We start from the raw sequence: 19364 nt of genomic DNA, 5'->3' as shown, positions 1-19364 counted from the left end.
ACATCTGCAAAAAACAAGATCAAGAGCAACAAGAGCAGGCGAGCGGGGCCGGTCACGATCCTTATCGACCGCCGGCACTCTCCGCAGCACTGCACCTGCACTCCTCCCTGCACCCGCTCCACTCCACCACTACACCGCACTGCACTCCACCGCTACGTCAGAGCGATATCGTCATACCCAGCGGCGCGCGGAAGACGGCCCAGAACAAGGTTTAGTCTGTGTTTGACGCTAATTTGTCGGCCTGACACCCGCTGCGCTAAGCGTTTTAGCGCTCGCTCGCTCGTTTGTGGGCGTTTAGAGTTGGGCACTTTCTGAATGGCTCTGTGACTGTACTTCTTCCTGAGCAGAAGAGGTGTGTATGTTATGATGAATATGAATAGGAATAATGTGGCAGCAGTATCTTATTATGAGCATGTGGACAGGAGCAGACAGGCGGTGTACACGACAGCTAGTGCACCGCTTAAACCACCGACTTATTTTTTTATGAAGCGCTATTGCTCGCTAGTCGCCAGTATCAAACTTAATTGTTCTTATTAAAATGAAAACGAACACACAAACCAACCGAATCATCCTCTGATGTCTGGATGGAGAGAGCAGGGATGTCAGAGGGGGGATATAGGAGATCTTTGTTTATTTGAGGGAGGTTCGGTCTTGGTTGTGCTTGTCGTTGTATTCGCTGTGCCGGTGTGGTGGACGTGCTTGTTTCCGCACAGCCCATCTTATCTCTTTGTTCGCATCTGATAGTACTCCCAGTGCACTTTCGTAATTTGTGCGCATATTACCGTCTGAGAATGGCTGCGCTAGCTAGGGTCTGCTGAGTGCTGAGTGTTGAGTACTGCCTGCTGCCCGCTGCCTGCTGCTAATTTGCAGAACTGTATGATAAATCGTGTCTTGCGAGCTAAGATGATAGAAGTAGATAGTAGCAAGAAGAAGCTGTCGATAGACCAGACTGATAAAAACAGAGGCAAAAGCACTCGCACTCGCACTCAAACCGAGAAGCCTTCGTGATCCTCTGCAGGGACATCGACCGTACGGTCTTGTATGCACTTTCCACTGTAAAGAACATGAGTCATCAAGCCTTGAACAAAGTATCAGCAAATAGATTAAGCTACTCAGAGTGGTCAGAATAAAATACTAGTCAGTAATAGTTATCCAGCAGTTTTGATGTCGGAGAAGGAAGATCGTGGAGGTTTGACGAAAACGAAGGGAAGCAGTAAAACGGACTGTGTGGACAATCAATACTGCTATCCTCTCACTCTTCCACATCTTTCTTTCCATCTTTCTCTTCCACACCTTTTTTCTTCAGGAATATCTCTCACAAATCTCACAAGCAGCAACCAGAAAACAATCTGCAAAGAAACCGGAATAGCATTCGAGTCCGCATAGTGTAGTAGGGTAACCCCATCCTGGCCCCCACCTTCCGCGACGCATACTGTGCGTAAATGCATGCGCAGAATAAAAAATCATGACTGTCTTTCAGCAGTCTGATTGTCTGCATACTGAAAATACAGAAAGAATGAGAGGGCGGACTGGGAGGTAAACCCGCTGCGAAACTTGAATTGAACTTTCGCGGTCGGTGGAGTAGAGACAAGAGAGGAGGTACGTGTATGCGAGCAAGCAAGCCACGGCCTGTGCTGAGACAGCGAGAGCGGGAGAGGCAGATATCTTAGGCTGTGCTTGATAGATGTATAGTGTGCAGATGTATGAAAAGCACGCGGCGGGGAGATGAAGTGGTGTACTGCTGGTGCGGGGGTCTGTCGTTGATAGGTTGGCGAGGGTAGCAAGAGGTATCTGTTCTGTGGTTCTGTGGTGTTGAATGTAGATGGTCACAGATGCTCTGTCTTTCTGTAATTATGAAAAGAAAGATCTATCTGTTTGTATGAGCCAGGTACACAAGGAACAGAAATGCACTCGGGTCTCTACTCATTGATTGATACCACCTTGATTGAAGAGGTCAAGATCAGTGAGATAGTACTCGCGCTCCTGCGACACCAGAAGTCTTCAGATGTAAGGCTTGCTTAGTTTGCATGGTTGTTCAGCTGGATGTCTGCCTTGATGTTGAGTAGCAGATGTTGAGTAGCAGATGAGAGGTGGACAGCATATGTTGGATGATGTATAGAGATGTCTCCACGCAGTGCATAAGAGGAGTGTGTATAAGAGGAGTGTGTACAAGAGGAGTTCGTATAAAAGAGACAGTGTCGCTAGAGCAAAACCAATAGCTACTCTGATCACTACAGAGAACAGGAACAGAATGGTCACATCAGAGAGGTATAAGAAGAGACAAGGCCCTGCGGGGTTTTCGCCAGGTTGTCCGGATCGCTAAAAAGGTTTGAAGTCAAAGCACGTGGCGATGGCCTAGAACGAGCAGGACTGCGAAGGAGGGTCAGAAGCGAGCAGAGTAATAAGAAAGAGGGAAAGGACGAGAGCAGCGGAAGAGGAAGCGGTACTTTGACAAATTGGTGGATCAAAAGGCATCGTCGCTCAGAGCCGGGCAGAGACCTGAGGAAGACAAGAAAGCTAAAAAGTGAATTAAATAATAAAACAAAACTATGATCTGGCAGCAGACTGGTGCAGTGCAGTATTACACTGATGAAATACCACAGCATTCTATTATCATGAAATATTCTACAATACCATCTACTGCAATACCTATTCTCTCTATCAGTTTATATCCCCAAACTCTCGCAGCTGTCGGCCCACCTGCCGTTATCCAGGTGGGTAGGTGGGTCCACCCCAGACGCAGCGGGTCAGAAACCTTAAAACGGCGCTTTATCTGCGGCCGGCTCTCTCGCTTTCAACTCTCGCGCCCCTCTTTCTTCGTATACTGCGCTCTGCTCCGGCCCATGAGCTCTTCTTTGGTTGCTGCTGTGTTTAGTGGTTAGAATATGATAGACAAAGTAGAATAGTCTTTGTTTCTTCTTCAGGTTCTCCTCTTCTTCTCCTCCGCTCCTCTTTCTCTACTCGGACGTGTCTGGTGGGCAGCCAGCAACTGCCTCTGCGCTCCTGTTCTTCTCTTCGTCCTCGTGTGGTTCTTATAAATAATACTCTCCCTCTTCCTCTTCCCTCTTCCTCTCCTCCTCCCCCTCCCTCTCCTCCCTCTCTCTCTCCCCTTCCCTCCCCTCCTCTCCCTGCCATGGATCAATGAATCTGCAGCTGCCCATCGTCATTGGCTGCTCGGACCCGCGCGGTCACCACGGCTCTGCCTTCACCGTCTACGTCGACTCTCCCTCTGATCTCCTCGCAAACCCGCCCTCGCTCGTCCTCCTCCTCGCCTTCGCCGGCGTCCGCGTCCCCGTCGCCCTCGCCCGCACCGCACCGCCCCAAAACACTTCCCCGTCCTCGTCCTCGTCCCGCTACTTTGCCCTCACCGCCCAGATCCCCCATCTACCCGACCGCTTCATAAACCAGCGCATCCCCGTCCTCCTCCTCGTCGAAGACCCCCGCTCCGGCCACGAACTCGCCTCCATCCCCGTCGAGTCCTACGCCCTCCTCTCCTCGCCCCTGCCCCACTTCCTTCCCCACCCCCGCAGGCAGTCCTACGACCTCCAGCCTTCCTACGCCACTTACTCGCCCTTTCCCCAGCAATTTGACTCGTACTCGCCTCTCTCCCTCCAGCAGCAGCAGCAGCAGCAGCAGCAAAACCCTTTCGCTCCTCCGCCTCGCGACTATCTGCGCTACTCCCCTCCTCCTCCTCCACCACCTCCCTCGTCTGCTTATTCCCCTGCGCGGTCCTCGGCCTCATCTGGCTCATCGTCGCTCTACCAACAACCACCTCCACCACCACCACCGCCACCTCCACAACAGCAGCAACAGCACTATGCCGAGTCTCTGCCGTCAATCTCCTCCTCGATCTACTACTCCGGCATACCACCACCCCCGCAGTCCTCTCAACTCTACCTGCAGCAGTCAAAGCCACAACCATCATCACAGCCACAACAAACCCCACAGCACTCCTTGACTGGCGACTACGGCGACGACAGCGGTTCGGCCATGCTCCCGCTGCCTATCCTCGTGCGCACCTCGACACTGCCCAACTACGTCTCCTCCGCCCCGTCGTCGGCCTCTTCACCGCTAGCCCAGCACGTATCGCCCGCGGACCACCAGCCGTCGTCGTCGTCAGCGATGCGCGCGAGCCTGCGAATCCACACCGACCTCGAGGCGCTGACCCACAACTGGACGGCGGACGAGTGGAAGTCGCAGCGCCGGCTCGTCAAGTTCTCGTACACGCAGCACGGGTCCGTCATCCGCGTCACGGCGGCGCCGTTGAGTCAGCAGGAGTACATCTCGAGCGTGCCGTCGGTGTCGGGGAATTCGCTGTCGCAGCGGCGCGGGCAGGGCGAATGCGTGATTTCGTGTCTGCACTGGGCGCGCAAGAAGGAGTACTACGTGACCTCGGTCGACACGATCGCGCTGCTCGAGCAACTGGTGTCGTCGCATTTCACTGTTGAGGAGAAAAACCGCATTCGCCGAAACCTGGAGGGGTACCGGCCGCTGACGGTGTCGAAGGGTAAGGCCGAGTGCGAGCATTTCTTTAAGCTGATTATGGGGTTTCCGAGTCCGAAGCCGCGAAATATCGAAAAGGACGTGAAGGTGTTTCCGTGGAAGGTTTTAGGACCGGCGTTGAAGAAGATAGTTGGGAAATATGTATGTAGTTTCACAACTCGTTGTTCGCTGTTCTTTTGTGTCGAGTTATTTTAGTTACTAACAGGACGATATCAGTCCGCGATGCAGGATAGTTTGATTCTACAGTCGCCTACGCTTCTAAAGCAGGAGAATCAAGGACTGCAGAGCACTACAGGAGCGATGAATTCGCCGCGGATGGCAGGCAGCAGTTTGACATCTCTATACGGCGGACAAGCGAGTCTGTCTACGTCGTCCACCCTCCCGCCAGTTGAACCGCCGATGCTAGATAACGGTATGCACATGTACAAGAGCCGAGAGAGCGTGAGGCCGAGCAGTGATAATAACGAAAGTCATGGTCTGCAGCAGGCAAATGGGCAGTCGGTTTCGCAAGATACGAGTAGGCTGTGGCAAGTGGGGGACTATTTTTCGCAGCACTAGCCGAGAGCCGAAAGCGAGACGGATAAATAGGAGGGTTTGATGACCCGGAAGAAGGGTGATGGCGGGATCGACGGCATTGAGTTAAGTGTAGTGTAATTAGGAAGTGTAGAGTATGTAAGTGTATGTATGTAATGTAGTTATGACTGGAATAATTGAGAGCTAGTAGGCGTTTAGTATGATTTTGAGTGGTAGAGTAGTAAGAGTGGTAGAGGTGAAGATGAAGAAAGGGCGAATGTCGAGAGAACAATCACCCGAGGTGGAGTTGATGTTGTGAGATAAGAAGCAGATCCACGGAAGCGGGATCCAAAGTCCAGAAGCAGAGCAGAAACAAAACCAAACCATAAACTTCCACAAAAAGCAAAGAAAAAGAAGAAAAAGAAGGAAAAGAAGAAAACAAAAGAAGGAAAAGGAAGAGAAAAAAGGCAAAACAGACGGCAAAGACCGAGAGGAAGACGAACTGGTGAAAGCAGAAAAAAGCTTATTGATAATAGAGGTTATATGGTTTTGGTATTAAACTGTATTGCGAACCTGCGGAGGGGTTGGGTGGCGTGGGGGTTTGGTCAATGCCGGAGGGCGGGGGTTTCGCTGTGTGATATACTGTGGGTTGGAGTGGGGATGTGAAGTCGAGAAGAGATAGAGGAGGAAGAGGAGATGAAGATGAGATGAAGAAGAGGAGGATTGAAGGAGGTGACGGGAGATGAGATGGAGGGGGATGCTAAAAACCCTACGGAAATAATCGGTGATGCACGGCACGATGCATGAGATCTTTTCTTTATCGGCTTTCGATCTTGCATTCTTTCTTATTTGAATTTTTATTTGCTCTGTTTTGATTTTAGAGATACCTGCTCTGCTCTAGAAACTGCCTGAACTTGAGAGAAAGAGAGAGCAGCCGGAGAGAGGAAAATCACATGCGAGCTCAATTTAGCCAGAATAACGAGACCAAGCAAGCCCTCGGCACAAGGACAAGCACAACACGTGTAGCAACGCGAGAAACGGAAACCTCCGACGGAGCCACGCGGACGACGGGGGGCGTGTAGGTGCACCTGGCCGCAAGGTCTGATTTGCATTGCGCCCGCTGCGAACTGCTAAAGTAGTCAAGTACGGACCACGTTGCAGGTTTTCTCTGCTTTGACTTGCGTTGCTTGCGATTCGAGATATCACTGCAGAGGGTTGCCGGAAAGGGTAATATACAACCCTCGGTCGGGAGCCGCTGCAGGGCCCTTGATTTGATCATTCAGAGATCGATGCGGCAGCATCTGCATGCACGTTCATACCGTTCGTCATGGTTTGCTGACGTGACTGGAAGAGCGCGGCAGGAGAGAGAAGAAGGGCGGGTTGGTATTGACTCTGGTCTGCTGCTTTCGTATCAAATCCCGTCTCACGCTTAATTCCTTATTCTGACACTGTATTTGGCCAACTTCATCATCACCACCTCTTTTGACCCTTCTTATTCTCTTCCTTCATCATCACCACCTCTTTTGACCCTTCTTATTCTCTTCTTCATCTCTTCTTGACCTTCTAAATCTCCTCTTTATCTCCTCTTAATCTTCCTCAAACACACAGTATCATCCCCGCTCCTCTTCTCTTCATAATAGAGCAGACGAGCCAGTCAGGCCAGAACTAACTTTGCCAGGCCCCATAATTAACCAATCCTAATCTTCTTCGTCTTCCGCTCAAAATTCACTTTCAGAGACCCGGGTCGGACCTGGGCGGCCTGCAGCGAGCGCACTGCAGTCGAGTGCAAGCATCACATTCATTCAGCATCCACTATTAACTGCTTCTCTTTTCTCTTCTTCACTTCTTCTTCTATAATATCTGTATTTCTACTAGATAATCACTTCTAACAACACCACCGCCGGTCTTAAATCATATCCCGCTGACTAACACCTGACAAACTATCTCCCCGCGGCTATCGGCCCACTCCTCGCCCCCTCGGCTTTCCTCTTTCGTTCTCTCTCACTTTGTTTTCCACTTGCTGCATTCAGCATCCCACGCCTCGTCCACGCGAAATCTCTCCGTTCCGCTCGTTCACGCGTCGGCCCGCTTTCCTCGTATTTTTTACTGAATCTATCTTTTTTTTGAGCTTGCTTGTGCGCGTGCGTGTGGGTCTGGAATCATGGCGGCTTCGTCTTCTAAGAATGATCTGCCTAAGCTGTTTGTCTATGATCTTGATTATACTCTCTGGCGTGCGTCTTTGTCTCTTTCTCTTAATCTTCCCTGCTTGTTCTGACAGTATAGTCTAGCTGTATGTTACTGCTGTCTATATTCTCTGCTTCCTTTCGGTCAATATCTGACGTGATTCTCGATAAGTGCTGGTGCGATACCCACATAACACCCCCTATCAAAGCCCATCCAACCGAACCCGGCACAGCCATCAAAGACAGGTCCTCCTCCTCCCCTCTTCCTCCATCCTAACCCTTTTCTCCTACCTAACTCACACACCTGGATCCACAGATACGGCTCAGAAATGGCGTTCTACCCCGACGTGCCCGGCATCATCGCCGACCTCTCGTCCACTAAAAACGTCCAGATCGCGGCCGCGAGCAGGACTCATGCTCCTGATCTTGCGCGCGCGATGCTTTCTCTTCTTCATATCGATGGGAGGAGAGCAATCGATCACTTTTCCGTACTAGAGATCTATCCCGGTCAGTCCCCTCTATCTATATCTCCAACAATCTACGACATCGACTATCTCAGCAGCAACCAACTAATTATTACTTCCAGACTCGAAAATAACCCACTTCAAAGCCCTCCACGAAAAAACCGGGATCGCGTACGCCGACATGATCTTTTTCGACGACGAGTCGCGAAATAAAGAGGTCGAGCGGAAACTCGGCGTGAAGTTCGTGCTCGTGCGGAACGGGCTCTCGAGAAAGCTGCATGATCGCGCGGTTGCGGAGTGGAGGAGGGAGAGGAGGGTGTAGAGCTGGTTTTCGTAGAGGCGTGGGTTGATGATGGGGAGGGAAGGTGGTTCTTTTGTTTTGTGTTGTGATATTATTGTCGAGGTAATACTCTTGGAAAGGTGCAGCATGTTTGTGTATATTGTCTACAACACGCATCTAACGCGAGCAAGACGCGAGCATGACGGAGCAAATCTGGATAACTACCATCTCTGAATCAGCCTACGTCCTCCCACACCCACACAAAACATGAAAACAGGCAACCTACCTCCCTCCCATCCCGAGCAGCGAAAAGCAAAACCTGCCCCACGCCAAAATTACCTTTGCAAACTATCCTCGGAGCCGGAAAAATCCACGGGTCAGACTCTAAAGAATCCGGCGGGACCGGATGTCCCTTGGAGTCTAGCCTATATGTCCTGAGACATTTGGTTGGTGAAGAGGAGGAAAGGAGGTGAAAGGAAGCGAGGAGCGAGGAGGAAGGCGTGGGAGTGAAATTCGGATTGGCTTCGAGAAAGTCTCGGGTCGGGAACGAGGAAAGTCAAGATTCGGAAGATGTTCTCGAGCCGACGCAGATCTGTCTTTCTTTGCTTCTCTTTGATTTTTCTATCTGTTTGTCAACTGCTTCTTCTCTTCGTACTCATCGCAGCAGTCGCGCTGCTATCTACTCCAACCGCAGCCGGTGACAACGACCAGAACTTTTGGGAACCAGAGTATTAAACCTATTAAACCTTAGCTGCTTCTCCGGGCCGCTATGCCGCATTTGACCGACCATCCAGAAAATACTCTTTCATATCTTTTTAATTTCAATAAACAATCGTCAATAAATATCAAACTTACCGAAACTCATATGAACAGACAATCTGCAGAGCTGCGCAGATAATGAGAGATATCGAGTTATGAACAGGTTCAATATGTCTCTCTGAGTTGGTGTGGGAGAGTTGCTGCTGCTGCGCTGGGATTCGCTCGTTGTTGCTGCTGCCACTTTCGCCTTTCGCTCGACTTTCCTCCTCCTTCAGCTATTTCCTCGCTCCTTGTCCCTCGACCACCAAATCTATCCAAATATCCATATTTATCCCACTCCGCTCTTTCTTCCCATCATGCATCTTTGTTGTTATGCAAACCCGGCATTCCTGCCCCCACAACGACCATCATGACGCCTTCTTCGCACAAAGACTCTGTGGCCGCTGATGATGCTGCTGCACCAGACCTTTGTCGCGACTCCAACGCCCTCGAACCGCAGGACACTTATCACGAAAACTGGCTTGGGAAAATTACTTATCCAGACCTACCTCCGCACATGCGCCTCTTTATCCTCAACAACCATATCCCCTCCTCGTCCTTCGGCTGCGGCGGATCGTTGATCGACAGACTGGTCTCGGAGCCGAAGTCGCCAACGACCGCAGCAGAAAAAGGAATCACCGTCTGCTACTGCTGCGAGTTCTATCCGCTCTATGGATTCTTCAAACTATCACTCGCAGCACGTCCTCGCAGCAACTCCTCGACGTCGACCAACTCGCCGCCGCCGGCGGTGCATATTCATGCCCAGTCTGCAGTCTCGCCCGGGACCCTGCCGACGACTGCGAATCTCGAGATTGAATCCGCTCAGATCTGGTCTTCAGACGCGATCCTCTACCGCTACGCTCCCGTGCCCTTGCCCTCTCCCTCTCCACCTTCTTCCTCGCCTCCCTCGTCCACTTCTTCTTTGCCCTCGCCGACTCGTGCGCCATCAACTGCATCCTCCTCCTCTTCCTCCCCCGACGACACCTGGAAACGCGACATTCTCTTCCTACGCTCGATACCCGGCAAAAAACTCATCGTCTTCATCGACAGCCAACACCACTCCATCGCCCGCCTCACCGCGCAGCGCATGTCCCGCTTCCTCGAACTGCTCGCTCCAAATACCCCCCACCAGCACAACCGCCCCAATACCCTCTCCCCCTGCCACAACCGCTCCCACTCCCATTCCCACCACCACCGCCGCCACATCTGGACAGTGTACAACCCGATCCCCGGCAGCGGCGCCGTCTCCTCCTCCTCCTCCTCCTCCTCCTCCTCGCCCGCGCACCTACTCTCCGAAACCCGCGCGGACCCAGACCTCGCCGCCTCCGTGAGCGACTCTGAGTCCGTGACGTTTGTCCTCGGGTGCTCGGCCGCGAGCCGGTCTGGCGCAGGACTGGTCTGTTTGAGGGAGTTTCTGTGGCTTTATACGCAGCAGTTTTTGGTGGAGAAGAGGAAGGCGGAGAAAATCATGGGGCGGGTGCAGAGGCGGGGGGAGAAGGAGCGGTAGGCGCGGGTTTCTTGAATGTTTTTGGGCTCGATATTCTACTGGTCTGCAGTTTACGGTAATCTACATCTGTTGAGGTTGTCGATGTTGAGTCGGATACAGATTGTGGATCCTAGCTTGCGTTGGATTGGCAGCTTGGGGTGTATTTCGCGACAGCTGAAACCCTTAACTGTACATACGCCCACGCAACGCGCGTCAATCTGCAGAGTCTGCAGGATTTGACATCCTACGTATTGTTCTGCAAAGGCGATGTTTGGTTTGGACTTTGGTTGACAGATTTTGTAAGGTTTGGCCATGTGCGCAGAACAAGTGTCGCGTGGGAAGACAATCTGAAGTTGATAAGCTATACTATGTTCACAAGTTACAACTACAGCAACACTAAAAGATGCTCTCTTCTCGGACTCCAGCGACAGCTGGTCATCTCTTACGACCTCAGCCTCTGCCTGTTCTCTAGCCGTCTGGCTTTTGCGCGGAAAGTGTCGCGTGGGAAGACAGTCTACAGTTGATAAGCTATCATGTTCACAAGTTACGACTACAGCACCGCTAAACAGATGCTCTCTTCTCGGACTCCAACGACAGCTGGTCATCTCTCACGACCTCAGCCTCGGCCTGCTCTCTAGCCGCGTGACTCTCCAACATCCGTCTCGCCTTCCTCCCCGTCCTCACGTCCCTCCTTTCGAGCAAGAAGATCGCCGTGACAGTAACGACATGCAACGCGGCCGTGATGACAGAGAACGTGAAGCCCTTCTTAAACCTCGGCGCTTTGTTACTCGGAAACGTCAAGATCGGGACCCACGCGAGAAAGACCTGGCCGATACAGTTCATGGACGCGGTGATGAGCGAGCGGACTTCCGGGTCGTCTTTGGTCACGTCCGAGGCCCAGGTCATTTGGAAGTTGTTCATCGAGTTTGCCGCGCCGGCGACGAAGAACGCAAAAATCCGCGCGCCCTCGGAGACGTCAAAGACGCAGAGGATGATGGCGCCGATTAGCGTCAGCACGGCGGTGATCAGACAGGGCGTGTAGCGGTCGAGCGTCTTGTCGGAGTAGTACCCGCCCAGCAGGGTGACGAAGATCGAGATTGCCTTGACGACCGTCGGGTAGTTGTTTATATTCGCGACCGAGTACCTGTCCGAGTTTGCTTTGAGATACAAGCTGAACGGCGTGCCGCTGAAGTACTGGTTCTGATCGTACAAGCACCAGGCAAACACGAAAAAGTACCAGTGCCAGTCGAGAAGACACTTCTTGGCCAGCCGGCGGTAGTTTACCTTCTGCTTGCTGATCTGCTGGATTTTCTCGCTCCGCAGGCGCTCCATCGTCAGATCGATGTCGTCCTGCGTCAACCACCACGACGGCTTCGTGTACTCGGGCGAGTTTGGGAAAAACACAAAGCCGATGGCCGCGCACGGCACCGTGATGCAGAAGCACACGACAAACAACCACCGCCACCCCTCAAGCCCGTGCGTGCCGTTCAGGTTCGTGTACGTCGCCGTCTGTAGGTATCCCGAGATCATCCCCCCGAGCGGCGACGCGATCGTGTACAGACTGAACCGCACGCCGATCTCCCCGCGCCGGTACCAGCTGCCGATGATGTAGATGAGCCCCGTGAACGCGACGGTCTCGCACCCGCCGAGGAAGAACCGGCAGACGTACAGCTGCGTCAGGTTCTGGCACCATGCGCAGCCGAACGTGCACGCGCCCCATAGGACTTCCATCGTCGGCAGGATCCGCTGGATCGGTAGGCGCGTGAGCGCGAAACTGGCGGGGATCATGAAGCTGAGGTAGGACGCGTAGTAGACTGCCTGGAGGTAATTGAGGTCGTTGCCACCCAGGCCTAGATCTTCCTTCATTCCACTGTCATTCTTAGCACTTCACTCAATCAATTAAGCAAGCAAGAAAGAAAAGAAGTACATACGAGACATAAGCATTCGTAAGCGAGTTATTATCCAGCGTCTTTGAAAACGTCGAAAGACATCCAAACAGCAAAATCGACAGATCGAGCTTGAGCAACAACTTCTTCTCCCGCGCCGTCGTCCCGGGGATATACCAATTCACGCCCTCGCGCAGGCGCGCCCACTTTGATTTCTCCTCGTCGGCGGGAGAAGCATGCTGGGAGTCTGCGTCGAGCTCGACGACGGCGGTCGTTGTTTGGGCTGTTTTTTCGTCGAGAAGGGTCATTTTCTGTGACTGCGGAGGGAGGAAAGGAGGTTGGTTCTACGAGGCAGGTTATAAATACACCAGTTGATAGTTCTTGGATCTGTCAGTCTGGTCTGGATTAGTTAGTGCTGCGGAACATCCACCGCGTCCACCGCAAGTTCACAATCAACCACCCCTCCAGCCAACATTCAGAACCAACAATCATCATCATCAACAACATCACTCAACAAACAACCCACATCATCTCCGCATATCCCCCGCGCGCTATCCCCGCCATGCGCGCACGCAGCAACGATCGACGAAATCCCAATCGCTTATCAGCCCGATAAGCGGGAGCGACAACCGAGCCGCGCGGAGAAGGCAAGGGGCAGGGGCAGGGGCCAAGATAAGCTAAGCTAAGATCATCCAGCCCCGGCCCTGCACCGCGCTCTTTCCGCCGCTACGCACGGATGCTTATTATACTGCGGAACAATGTGGATAGTAGAAGAGGAGAAGGTGTGAAAGATCGGCGGAGGACGAGTATTGGGAGAAGTTGTGGTTGGTGGGTATCTTTGAGGCGGGATCTCCGCGATGACATCTACCCTGTACTTTATCGCTTTCCTATGTTTCTTTGTTTCTGTAACTATTTATTCTGAACTGCTCTTATCTGGAAAACTTAGCACCGCTTATCTACGCAGTGTGACCTGCTGCACTGCCTATTGCTGCAACTCGGCCCTACTTCCACAGCCAAGAACCTCGCCTACCAAGAAAAGCTTACCCTCAACAACTTCAATCAGTGGTTTTATTACTCTTCATACAACAGCTTTATTACTTTTCATAAAACAGCAGCTGCAACCATCAAACAAATAAAAAAGAAAAAAAAAGCAAAACGCCAGAATCGCCAAGAATCACCACCTCTCACATCTCAAAAAGAAAACCAGAAAAAAGACTACTCATACAAAGGCACGCCATGCACCAACGTCTTGTAAACACACGTCGCATCCGGATCCCCCCAATTCGAATCAAACTTGAAAACCACGTTCGAGACCGGCACCCGTCTCAGCGACTGCGCGGCCGCGGCCGGGAATCGGAAGCTCTGGAGATGTAGCGGGCCGTTGTTTTCGTATCTGAACCGGCCGAGTTTGATGAAGTTCGGGGCGTCGAGCGAGAGCAGGACGGATGAGTCCTTGCTGAGTTGTTCGGGTATACAGTCCTCGTCGTCGTCATCGCAAGGGCGGGAAAATACGTCGAGGTCATGTAATTTCTGCTGCAGCGCGGCTCGTTCTTCGTCGTCTTTGATTTCTGCCCATACCTCGAAATCCTTTGGCGCGACAGGACTTCCGAACGGGACATGCTTGATCGCGACCTCGGTCAGGAAAATGGGACTCGCAAGGCGAATCCCGAGCACGCCGCTCGTTCCCTCAAACGGCCAGCAATCGCCCGACGTCAGCTCTGGGTTATACTCCTCGCCCATTTGCCTGATCTGGCTCCATACCAGACTCATCAGCGATCTCTCCGCCTTGCCGCCGACGATAAACGTAGGACTCGTAACAAACGGATTAACCCTCGCGTCGCGCGCCACATCCGCGTAATCAACCTTCATCTCCAGCCCATCATGGTACCGCTGCAGCACCTCCTCGACAAGCGTCTCCACCGCCGTCTGCGTCAGATTCGCCGACCCCTTCGTCACCGGCTGTCCCGCCGCCGCCGCCGCAGACGCGTCCGCGAGAATCTGCGCGTTGCGCTTCGTCTTGGGAATCTTCTCCTGCACGACTTCGTCCAGCTCTTGCTCAGACTCGCGCAGCCGCCGCGCAGTCTCGCTCTTCACTTTATCCATCTCCTTCCGGATTACGTCAACGACCGTGTCCTTGTCGACAAAAATCTCCCGCTCGTCAAGTTGCCCGATCCACCCTCGATACTCGCGATCAATGTACGTCTGCAGCGACTTTTCGTTTTTCTCCAGAAACTCGCTCCACGTCAGATCTCGTCGGGGTAGTGTACTCTGCTGCCGACGCTGCTGCTGCTGCTCTGTCCGGTCTGCTCCCTGCTCCCGTCTCTTCCAAAACGCGAGCTTCTCCAGCACCGTGTGCTTAGTTTCCTCCGCTTGCGCACACGCCTCCTTCGCCTCCTCTTGCGTCGCAAACGCGGCTTGCAGGTACTTGTAAAACGACGGGTCGACCGCCAACTCGCCGTTATCCTGCACCCGCACGGGTACCCTCTCCGGCAGCAAGCGCTCGATCGCCTGCACCGCCGTCTCCTGCGCGGCATCCACCATTTTCGCAAGTTTCCCGTCCATCCTGTCCGACCGCGCCGAGACGCTCGTGGCCAGATTCCCAATCTCGAGTTCCTGCCCGTCAAGCCGGTCTTTGACCTGCCCGATCGACGACTTCATGCTGTCGAGCCTCGTGTAGACCGTCTCCAGCTTGTCGGTGTAGTCTGCAAACTCGGCGTCTGTCGTCTCGCTGATGTCGGTGAGGTGGTACGACAGTTTGCTGATGTCGCTCTGCATACCCTCGTACTGCTGCAGCACCTTCTTCAACGACTCATCAAGTCTGCCAAAAGCCGCTTCGGTATCCCCAGCAGCAGCAGCAGTCTCTTCATACAGCGTCTCAAACCGCCCAGACTGCGCCGTCATAGCAGCACCAACCTCGCTTTCAAACGCATCAAACCGCTCACTCTTTTCCGCATAATACTTCAAGTAGTCAGCCTGGATACTGCCAAACGCAGCGCTCATCATATCCAGATTCGTCTCGAGATCAAGCAGCCGCATCATAGCCTCGTACGCGTCCTTCGGCGCCGACGCAGGCGGTTCGAAAACCGGAATCACGGGCCTTGTCCCGCCGGCAGACCTGCTCGAGAGCGCTACCCCCGCGACTAAAGCCACTGCACACGCGCCCGTCAAAAGCACCCCGAGATACGCAAAGAGCTCGGCCGAGGTCGTTTGTCGATAAAAGTTGGCAATGAACCGCGCAATCACAAACGCAAGGTGATTGTTCACCGCCGCTGCTGATGATGCTGGCGGGCGCACATCCGGCGTTTCTGCTTCTTGTCGGCTGATCTCGAGGTTTTTGTACTCTTTCTCTTCTTCGCTGAACGAGTAGTCTGAAACTATTTCTGAATCGACCGAGCCTGATCTGCGGAGTGCTCGTGATCCGTCTGGCCTTGTATAATCATCGTCTGATACCATTGATCTGTCGTCCTCGTCCACTATACATCACACGTACTCATCAGTCCAACGTTCAATAAAAAACCAAAAAGAAGAAACATACGAATACTAGGACTCCCCTCCCTGAGCGCCTTCTCCGCCTCCCTCCTCGCAGCAGCCCTAGTAGTTACCGAAGGCGAAGGCGAAGGCGAAGGCGACACCGATCCTCTTACACCCCTCAACCTCCGCGCGCTCCGCCTCGTGCTATTACTCCCCGCGCTAGCATCCGAGACCACAGACTGCGTGTCTACCTCCGGCGCAAGACCGCGCCGAGCCGTCGTCGTCGTCGTCTGTCGTTTACGCGCCGACGCAAGCAACGCGGCCGACGTCTCCGCAGACGGATTCGCCTCTGCTGCTGCATCCTCGCGCCTCAGCCGTCGTGAACCGCCCGTAGACATTCTGTTTTTTTTTTCTTCTTTGCAGTCTCTCTGTGCTCTCGCAGATCTCGTTCGCAAGCAGACCGGGCCCCATCTGTTTACATTCTGGCCCTTTCACCTTCTCGACGCGTGCGGCTGTCTAGTCACGTGCTGTCTACACAGCCCTCACTGCTGACATCAGGAGCTGGGGGCGTCTTGCGAGACCACTTCTCGCTCGTTCGATTCGCAGTCAGATATCGGTCAGTTGTTTGCCCATCGATTGCGAGTTATTGCAAGTTTGTTATATTCTGTTTGATTCTGCGATTAAGTGTGTACACCCGCCATGGATCATATGCCAGAGAATTGGGGCCGTCCCCGGAATGATGTGTACGGCGAGTACCAGAGCGCGATCCACAACGCCGGCCAGGGCCCGCAGTCGCGCACGCAGACGCCGTCAATCACGGGAACCAGTGTTATCGCGATGAAGTTCGACAACGGCGTCATGCTTGCTGCAGATAATTTGGGTATGTTTTCCAGTGTTGTGAGAAAAGGATGCGGTGCTGTGGAGGGGATGTGGACTGACGGGTTGATGATGAACAGGATCGTATGGATCGCTCGCGAGATTCACGGATCAGGAGCGATTAATCAAGGTCGGCAACGAGACCGTCGTCGGAATCAGTGGAGACGCGTCTGATCAGCAGTACATTGAGCTTCTTCTTGAGCGTTTATTGTATGTATTGTTCCTCTAAAACCCCCATCACCTGTGATGGAAGTCATGTCAGCACCACCACTAACCTCAACTTCTTCTCCTCCAGAATCGAGGACAACTACCCGCAAGACGGCCACCACCTCCGCGCGCCACACATATACGAGTACCTCTCGCGGGTGATGTACAACCGCCGCAGCAAGATCGACCCGCTATGGAACGCCATCCTCGTCGCCGGCAAGAACGACGACGGCTCCCCGTTCCTCGGCTACGTCGACCTGCTCGGCGTCACCTACTCCTCGCCCTCGATAGCGACCGGATACGGCGCATACCTCGCTATCCCGCTCATGCGGAAAATCGTCTCCGAGGAGGCCGACGCGAAGAACGTCTCCGAGGAGCAGGCGCGCAAGGTCATTGACGAGTGCATGAAAGTGCTCTTCTACAGAGACGCGCGGAGTTTGGACAAGTACACCGTCGCGACCGTCACGCTCGACGGCGAGGTCAAGATGGACAAGAACGTCAGATGTCAGAACATGAACTGGAGATTCGCAGAGGGCATCCGTGGCTACGGTACGCAGAAGCAGTAAATCATCATCTTACTCAAGTTTTAGTCGCAATCAATACAATGTCTTTACAGAGTCGTTCGTGAATAATATTTTTGGAGGAAAAGAGAGACTAATCAAATCATAAAAGGCGCGTGTTGCTCATCATGAATCCATTTCCAAAAATAAAGTAAAACAAACAGAATCAAGCTGCGCTATTATAAAGGCTTCGTACATATAAGAAAGAGATTGCAAGCTTGCAACGCGACTTGTAAAACTAAGAAGATAAAAAAGACGGTTATATACTTGGCGTATGCACAAAGCTATTAAAAACAGCCAATTATAAAACAACTTGTTGGAAGCAAAGAGAGTAAATAGATAAGTTGCTTTAATAAATTCAATTAAAGACATTGGAAGAACAAGACAAAAAAATAAATGACATAAATTGCTACTAATAAAAAGCATAGAAAAACACATTATACAACGCGATAATGACGGTAACTATATAACTGCGGGGACAACTGAACGGTAGTATGCTTTTCTTCAGAGCTTTATGAGCGCTTGCGGAGGTTTGTGCTCAACCATTCCAAGCCTATGATATACTAGTTAGTAAATGTTACAAGATTAAATAAGATGGATGACATACCCTCGTAAAGACCGTCACCGCTGGTGGCGCAGGTGGCCTGAATGTACCAGGCTCGTTGTCTGAGGGAGTGGAGACCAAGCTTCTCTGTGATTTCGGCAGCGTTCATGGCGTTAGGCAAATCCTGCTTGTTGGCAAAGACCAAAAGGAGAGCATCTCTAAGCTCGTCCTCGTTCAACATTCTCTGGAGCTCCTCACGCGCCTCGGGCATACGCTCTCTATCGTTACTGTCGACGACGAAGATGATGCCCTGGGTGTTCTGGAAGTAATGGCGCCAGAGAGGACGGATCTTGTCCTGTCCACCGACATCCCAAACTGTAAAAGAGATGTTCTTGTACTCGACAGTCTCGACGTTGAAGCCGATTGTGGGGATGGTTGTGACAATCTCACCGAGCTTCAACTTGTAAAGGATAGTGCTGGATAAAAATAAGTAAAGTTAGCACGAGGCAATTTTAGCGGATCGACAGAGATAGAGATAAGGGGTAGCAGGGAATAAAAACAAAACTTACGTTTTTCCTAAAATCAAACAGAAAAGCAAAAGAAAGCAGAGCAGATGGTTAGCAAAGAGGACAGCAGACGATGATGGAGGAGGAGCGACGAGCGATCGGAGCCGGGCGGTGTGGCAAACAGCGGAGCACAAAGAAACGACGTCGCCAAGTCAAACGCCGACGACCCTCCGCGAGCGCCCTCCGACGGACCAATCGCATCGATCGAGAAGAAGACGATTAATTCAAAGAATAAATAGTAGAAGAGGATGCGATTGGATTAGCGGGAGGGCGAAAAGGGGGCCGTGGAGACGATTGGGCTAGCGCGTTGTGTTTGTGGAGTCTGCACAGCCGCGTGGCTCGAAGGTCGGAGGCAGCAGGGCCGGTCCAAGGGCGGTTGAGCAACAAAACAATGAAAGCAGCGAAGCAGACTCACCAGCGGCATCGAGACCGACCATCAATATTCTCATCTCCTGTGTAGATCACGATTGATTAGCGGGCTGCAATTGGATTGCGGGAGGAGGAGGCCGGAAGACGGATGATGAGCTACATACCTTTCTGCCAAAGAGGCCCTGGAGAAGCTTTGAGATAGAAAGACCCATTCTGAATCTGCGAGAGATAAGAGGACGGAGGTCAGCAAGAGAAAGACGATTGAGGAAGAAGAAGATGGATGCAATTGGCGGCCGGGATGGGATGGGATGGGGGAAGGGCGAGGAGGCGCACGGGGGGAGTGTTGTGAGCACCGGAGGGTGGGTCGCCCAGCCGCCAGCGTTGCAGCGAATCGCATCCGGACCGAGAAAGGCGTAGATAGAGAATAAAAGAAGAGGAGAAGAAGATACATACATTCAGCAGAAGATCACCGAGAGAGGGAATGGATTGCGAGGGGAGAAAGATAAGAGAACGGGTGGGAGACAAAAAATAAGAGGCGACAACAGCGACGAAGGGGAAGGAAAAGGACGGCGGCGGGCGGCAGCAGCAGGAAGGGGCCGCTGACTACCGCTAACACTGATTGTACGGGGCTTGTGTGTAATTTGTGCTAAACACAGAC

General features: G+C 52.6%; 6 protein-coding genes across 6 annotated transcripts; 3 read left to right on the top strand and 3 right to left on the bottom strand.

The window, feature by feature from the left end:
* Nucleotides 1–3012: 3012 nt before the first annotated feature.
* Nucleotides 3013–4995, top strand: BZA70DRAFT_75101 (uncharacterized protein). Its single transcript, XM_064915379.1, has 2 exons — nt 3013–4915; nt 4987–4995. The coding sequence occupies exon 1, from the start codon at nt 3142–3144 to the stop codon at nt 4696–4698; it is 1557 nt and encodes a 518-aa protein (XP_064766327.1). The 5' UTR covers nt 3013–3141; the 3' UTR covers nt 4699–4915; nt 4987–4995.
* A 1777-nt stretch (nt 4996–6772) lies between these two features.
* BZA70DRAFT_75248 (magnesium-dependent phosphatase-1) lies at nt 6773–8161 on the top strand. Its single transcript, XM_064915381.1, has 4 exons — nt 6773–7249; nt 7372–7445; nt 7516–7706; nt 7786–8161. The coding sequence occupies exons 1-4, from the start codon at nt 7178–7180 to the stop codon at nt 7983–7985; spliced, it is 537 nt and encodes a 178-aa protein (XP_064766326.1). The 5' UTR covers nt 6773–7177; the 3' UTR covers nt 7986–8161.
* A 1653-nt stretch (nt 8162–9814) lies between these two features.
* BZA70DRAFT_300011 (putative allantoate permease) lies at nt 9815–12421 on the bottom strand (the record flags this gene model as incomplete). Its single annotated transcript, XM_064914682.1, has 3 exons — nt 9815–9853; nt 10912–12097; nt 12159–12421. The coding sequence occupies 3 exons, from the start codon at nt 12419–12421 to the stop codon at nt 9815–9817; spliced, it is 1488 nt and encodes a 495-aa protein (XP_064766325.1).
* An 867-nt stretch (nt 12422–13288) lies between these two features.
* On the bottom strand, nt 13289–16035 carry BZA70DRAFT_75124 (uncharacterized protein). Its single transcript, XM_064915380.1, has 2 exons — nt 15649–16035; nt 13289–15586 (listed from the first exon to the last, which is right to left on the bottom strand). The coding sequence occupies exons 1-2, from the start codon at nt 15980–15982 to the stop codon at nt 13329–13331; spliced, it is 2592 nt and encodes an 863-aa protein (XP_064766324.1). The 5' UTR covers nt 15983–16035; the 3' UTR covers nt 13289–13328.
* Nucleotides 16036–16126: 91 nt separating this feature from the next.
* Nucleotides 16127–17274, top strand: BZA70DRAFT_297063 (B-type subunit of proteasome). The gene is made up of 3 exons (XM_064914552.1): nt 16127–16464; nt 16541–16670; nt 16756–17274. The coding sequence occupies exons 1-3, from the start codon at nt 16284–16286 to the stop codon at nt 17231–17233; spliced, it is 789 nt and encodes a 262-aa protein (XP_064766323.1). The 5' UTR covers nt 16127–16283; the 3' UTR covers nt 17234–17274.
* BZA70DRAFT_297062 (ADP-ribosylation factor family-domain-containing protein) lies at nt 17275–19301 on the bottom strand. The gene is made up of 6 exons (XM_064914551.1): nt 19160–19301; nt 18871–18925; nt 18753–18789; nt 18341–18347; nt 17835–18247; nt 17275–17780 (listed from the first exon to the last, which is right to left on the bottom strand). Exons 2-6 carry the CDS (start codon nt 18916–18918, stop codon nt 17740–17742), a joined length of 546 nt encoding a protein of 181 aa, XP_064766322.1. The 5' UTR covers nt 18919–18925; nt 19160–19301; the 3' UTR covers nt 17275–17739.
* Between the last annotated feature and the right edge of the window lie 63 nt (nt 19302–19364).

This window comes from Myxozyma melibiosi (genome assembly GCF_037950935.1).
Source record: "Myxozyma melibiosi strain Phaff 52-87 chromosome Unknown BZA70scaffold_12, whole genome shotgun sequence".
NCBI classification, from domain to species: domain Eukaryota; kingdom Fungi; phylum Ascomycota; class Lipomycetes; order Lipomycetales; family Lipomycetaceae; genus Myxozyma; species Myxozyma melibiosi.
This window is presented reverse-complemented; position numbering and strand designations above follow the sequence as displayed.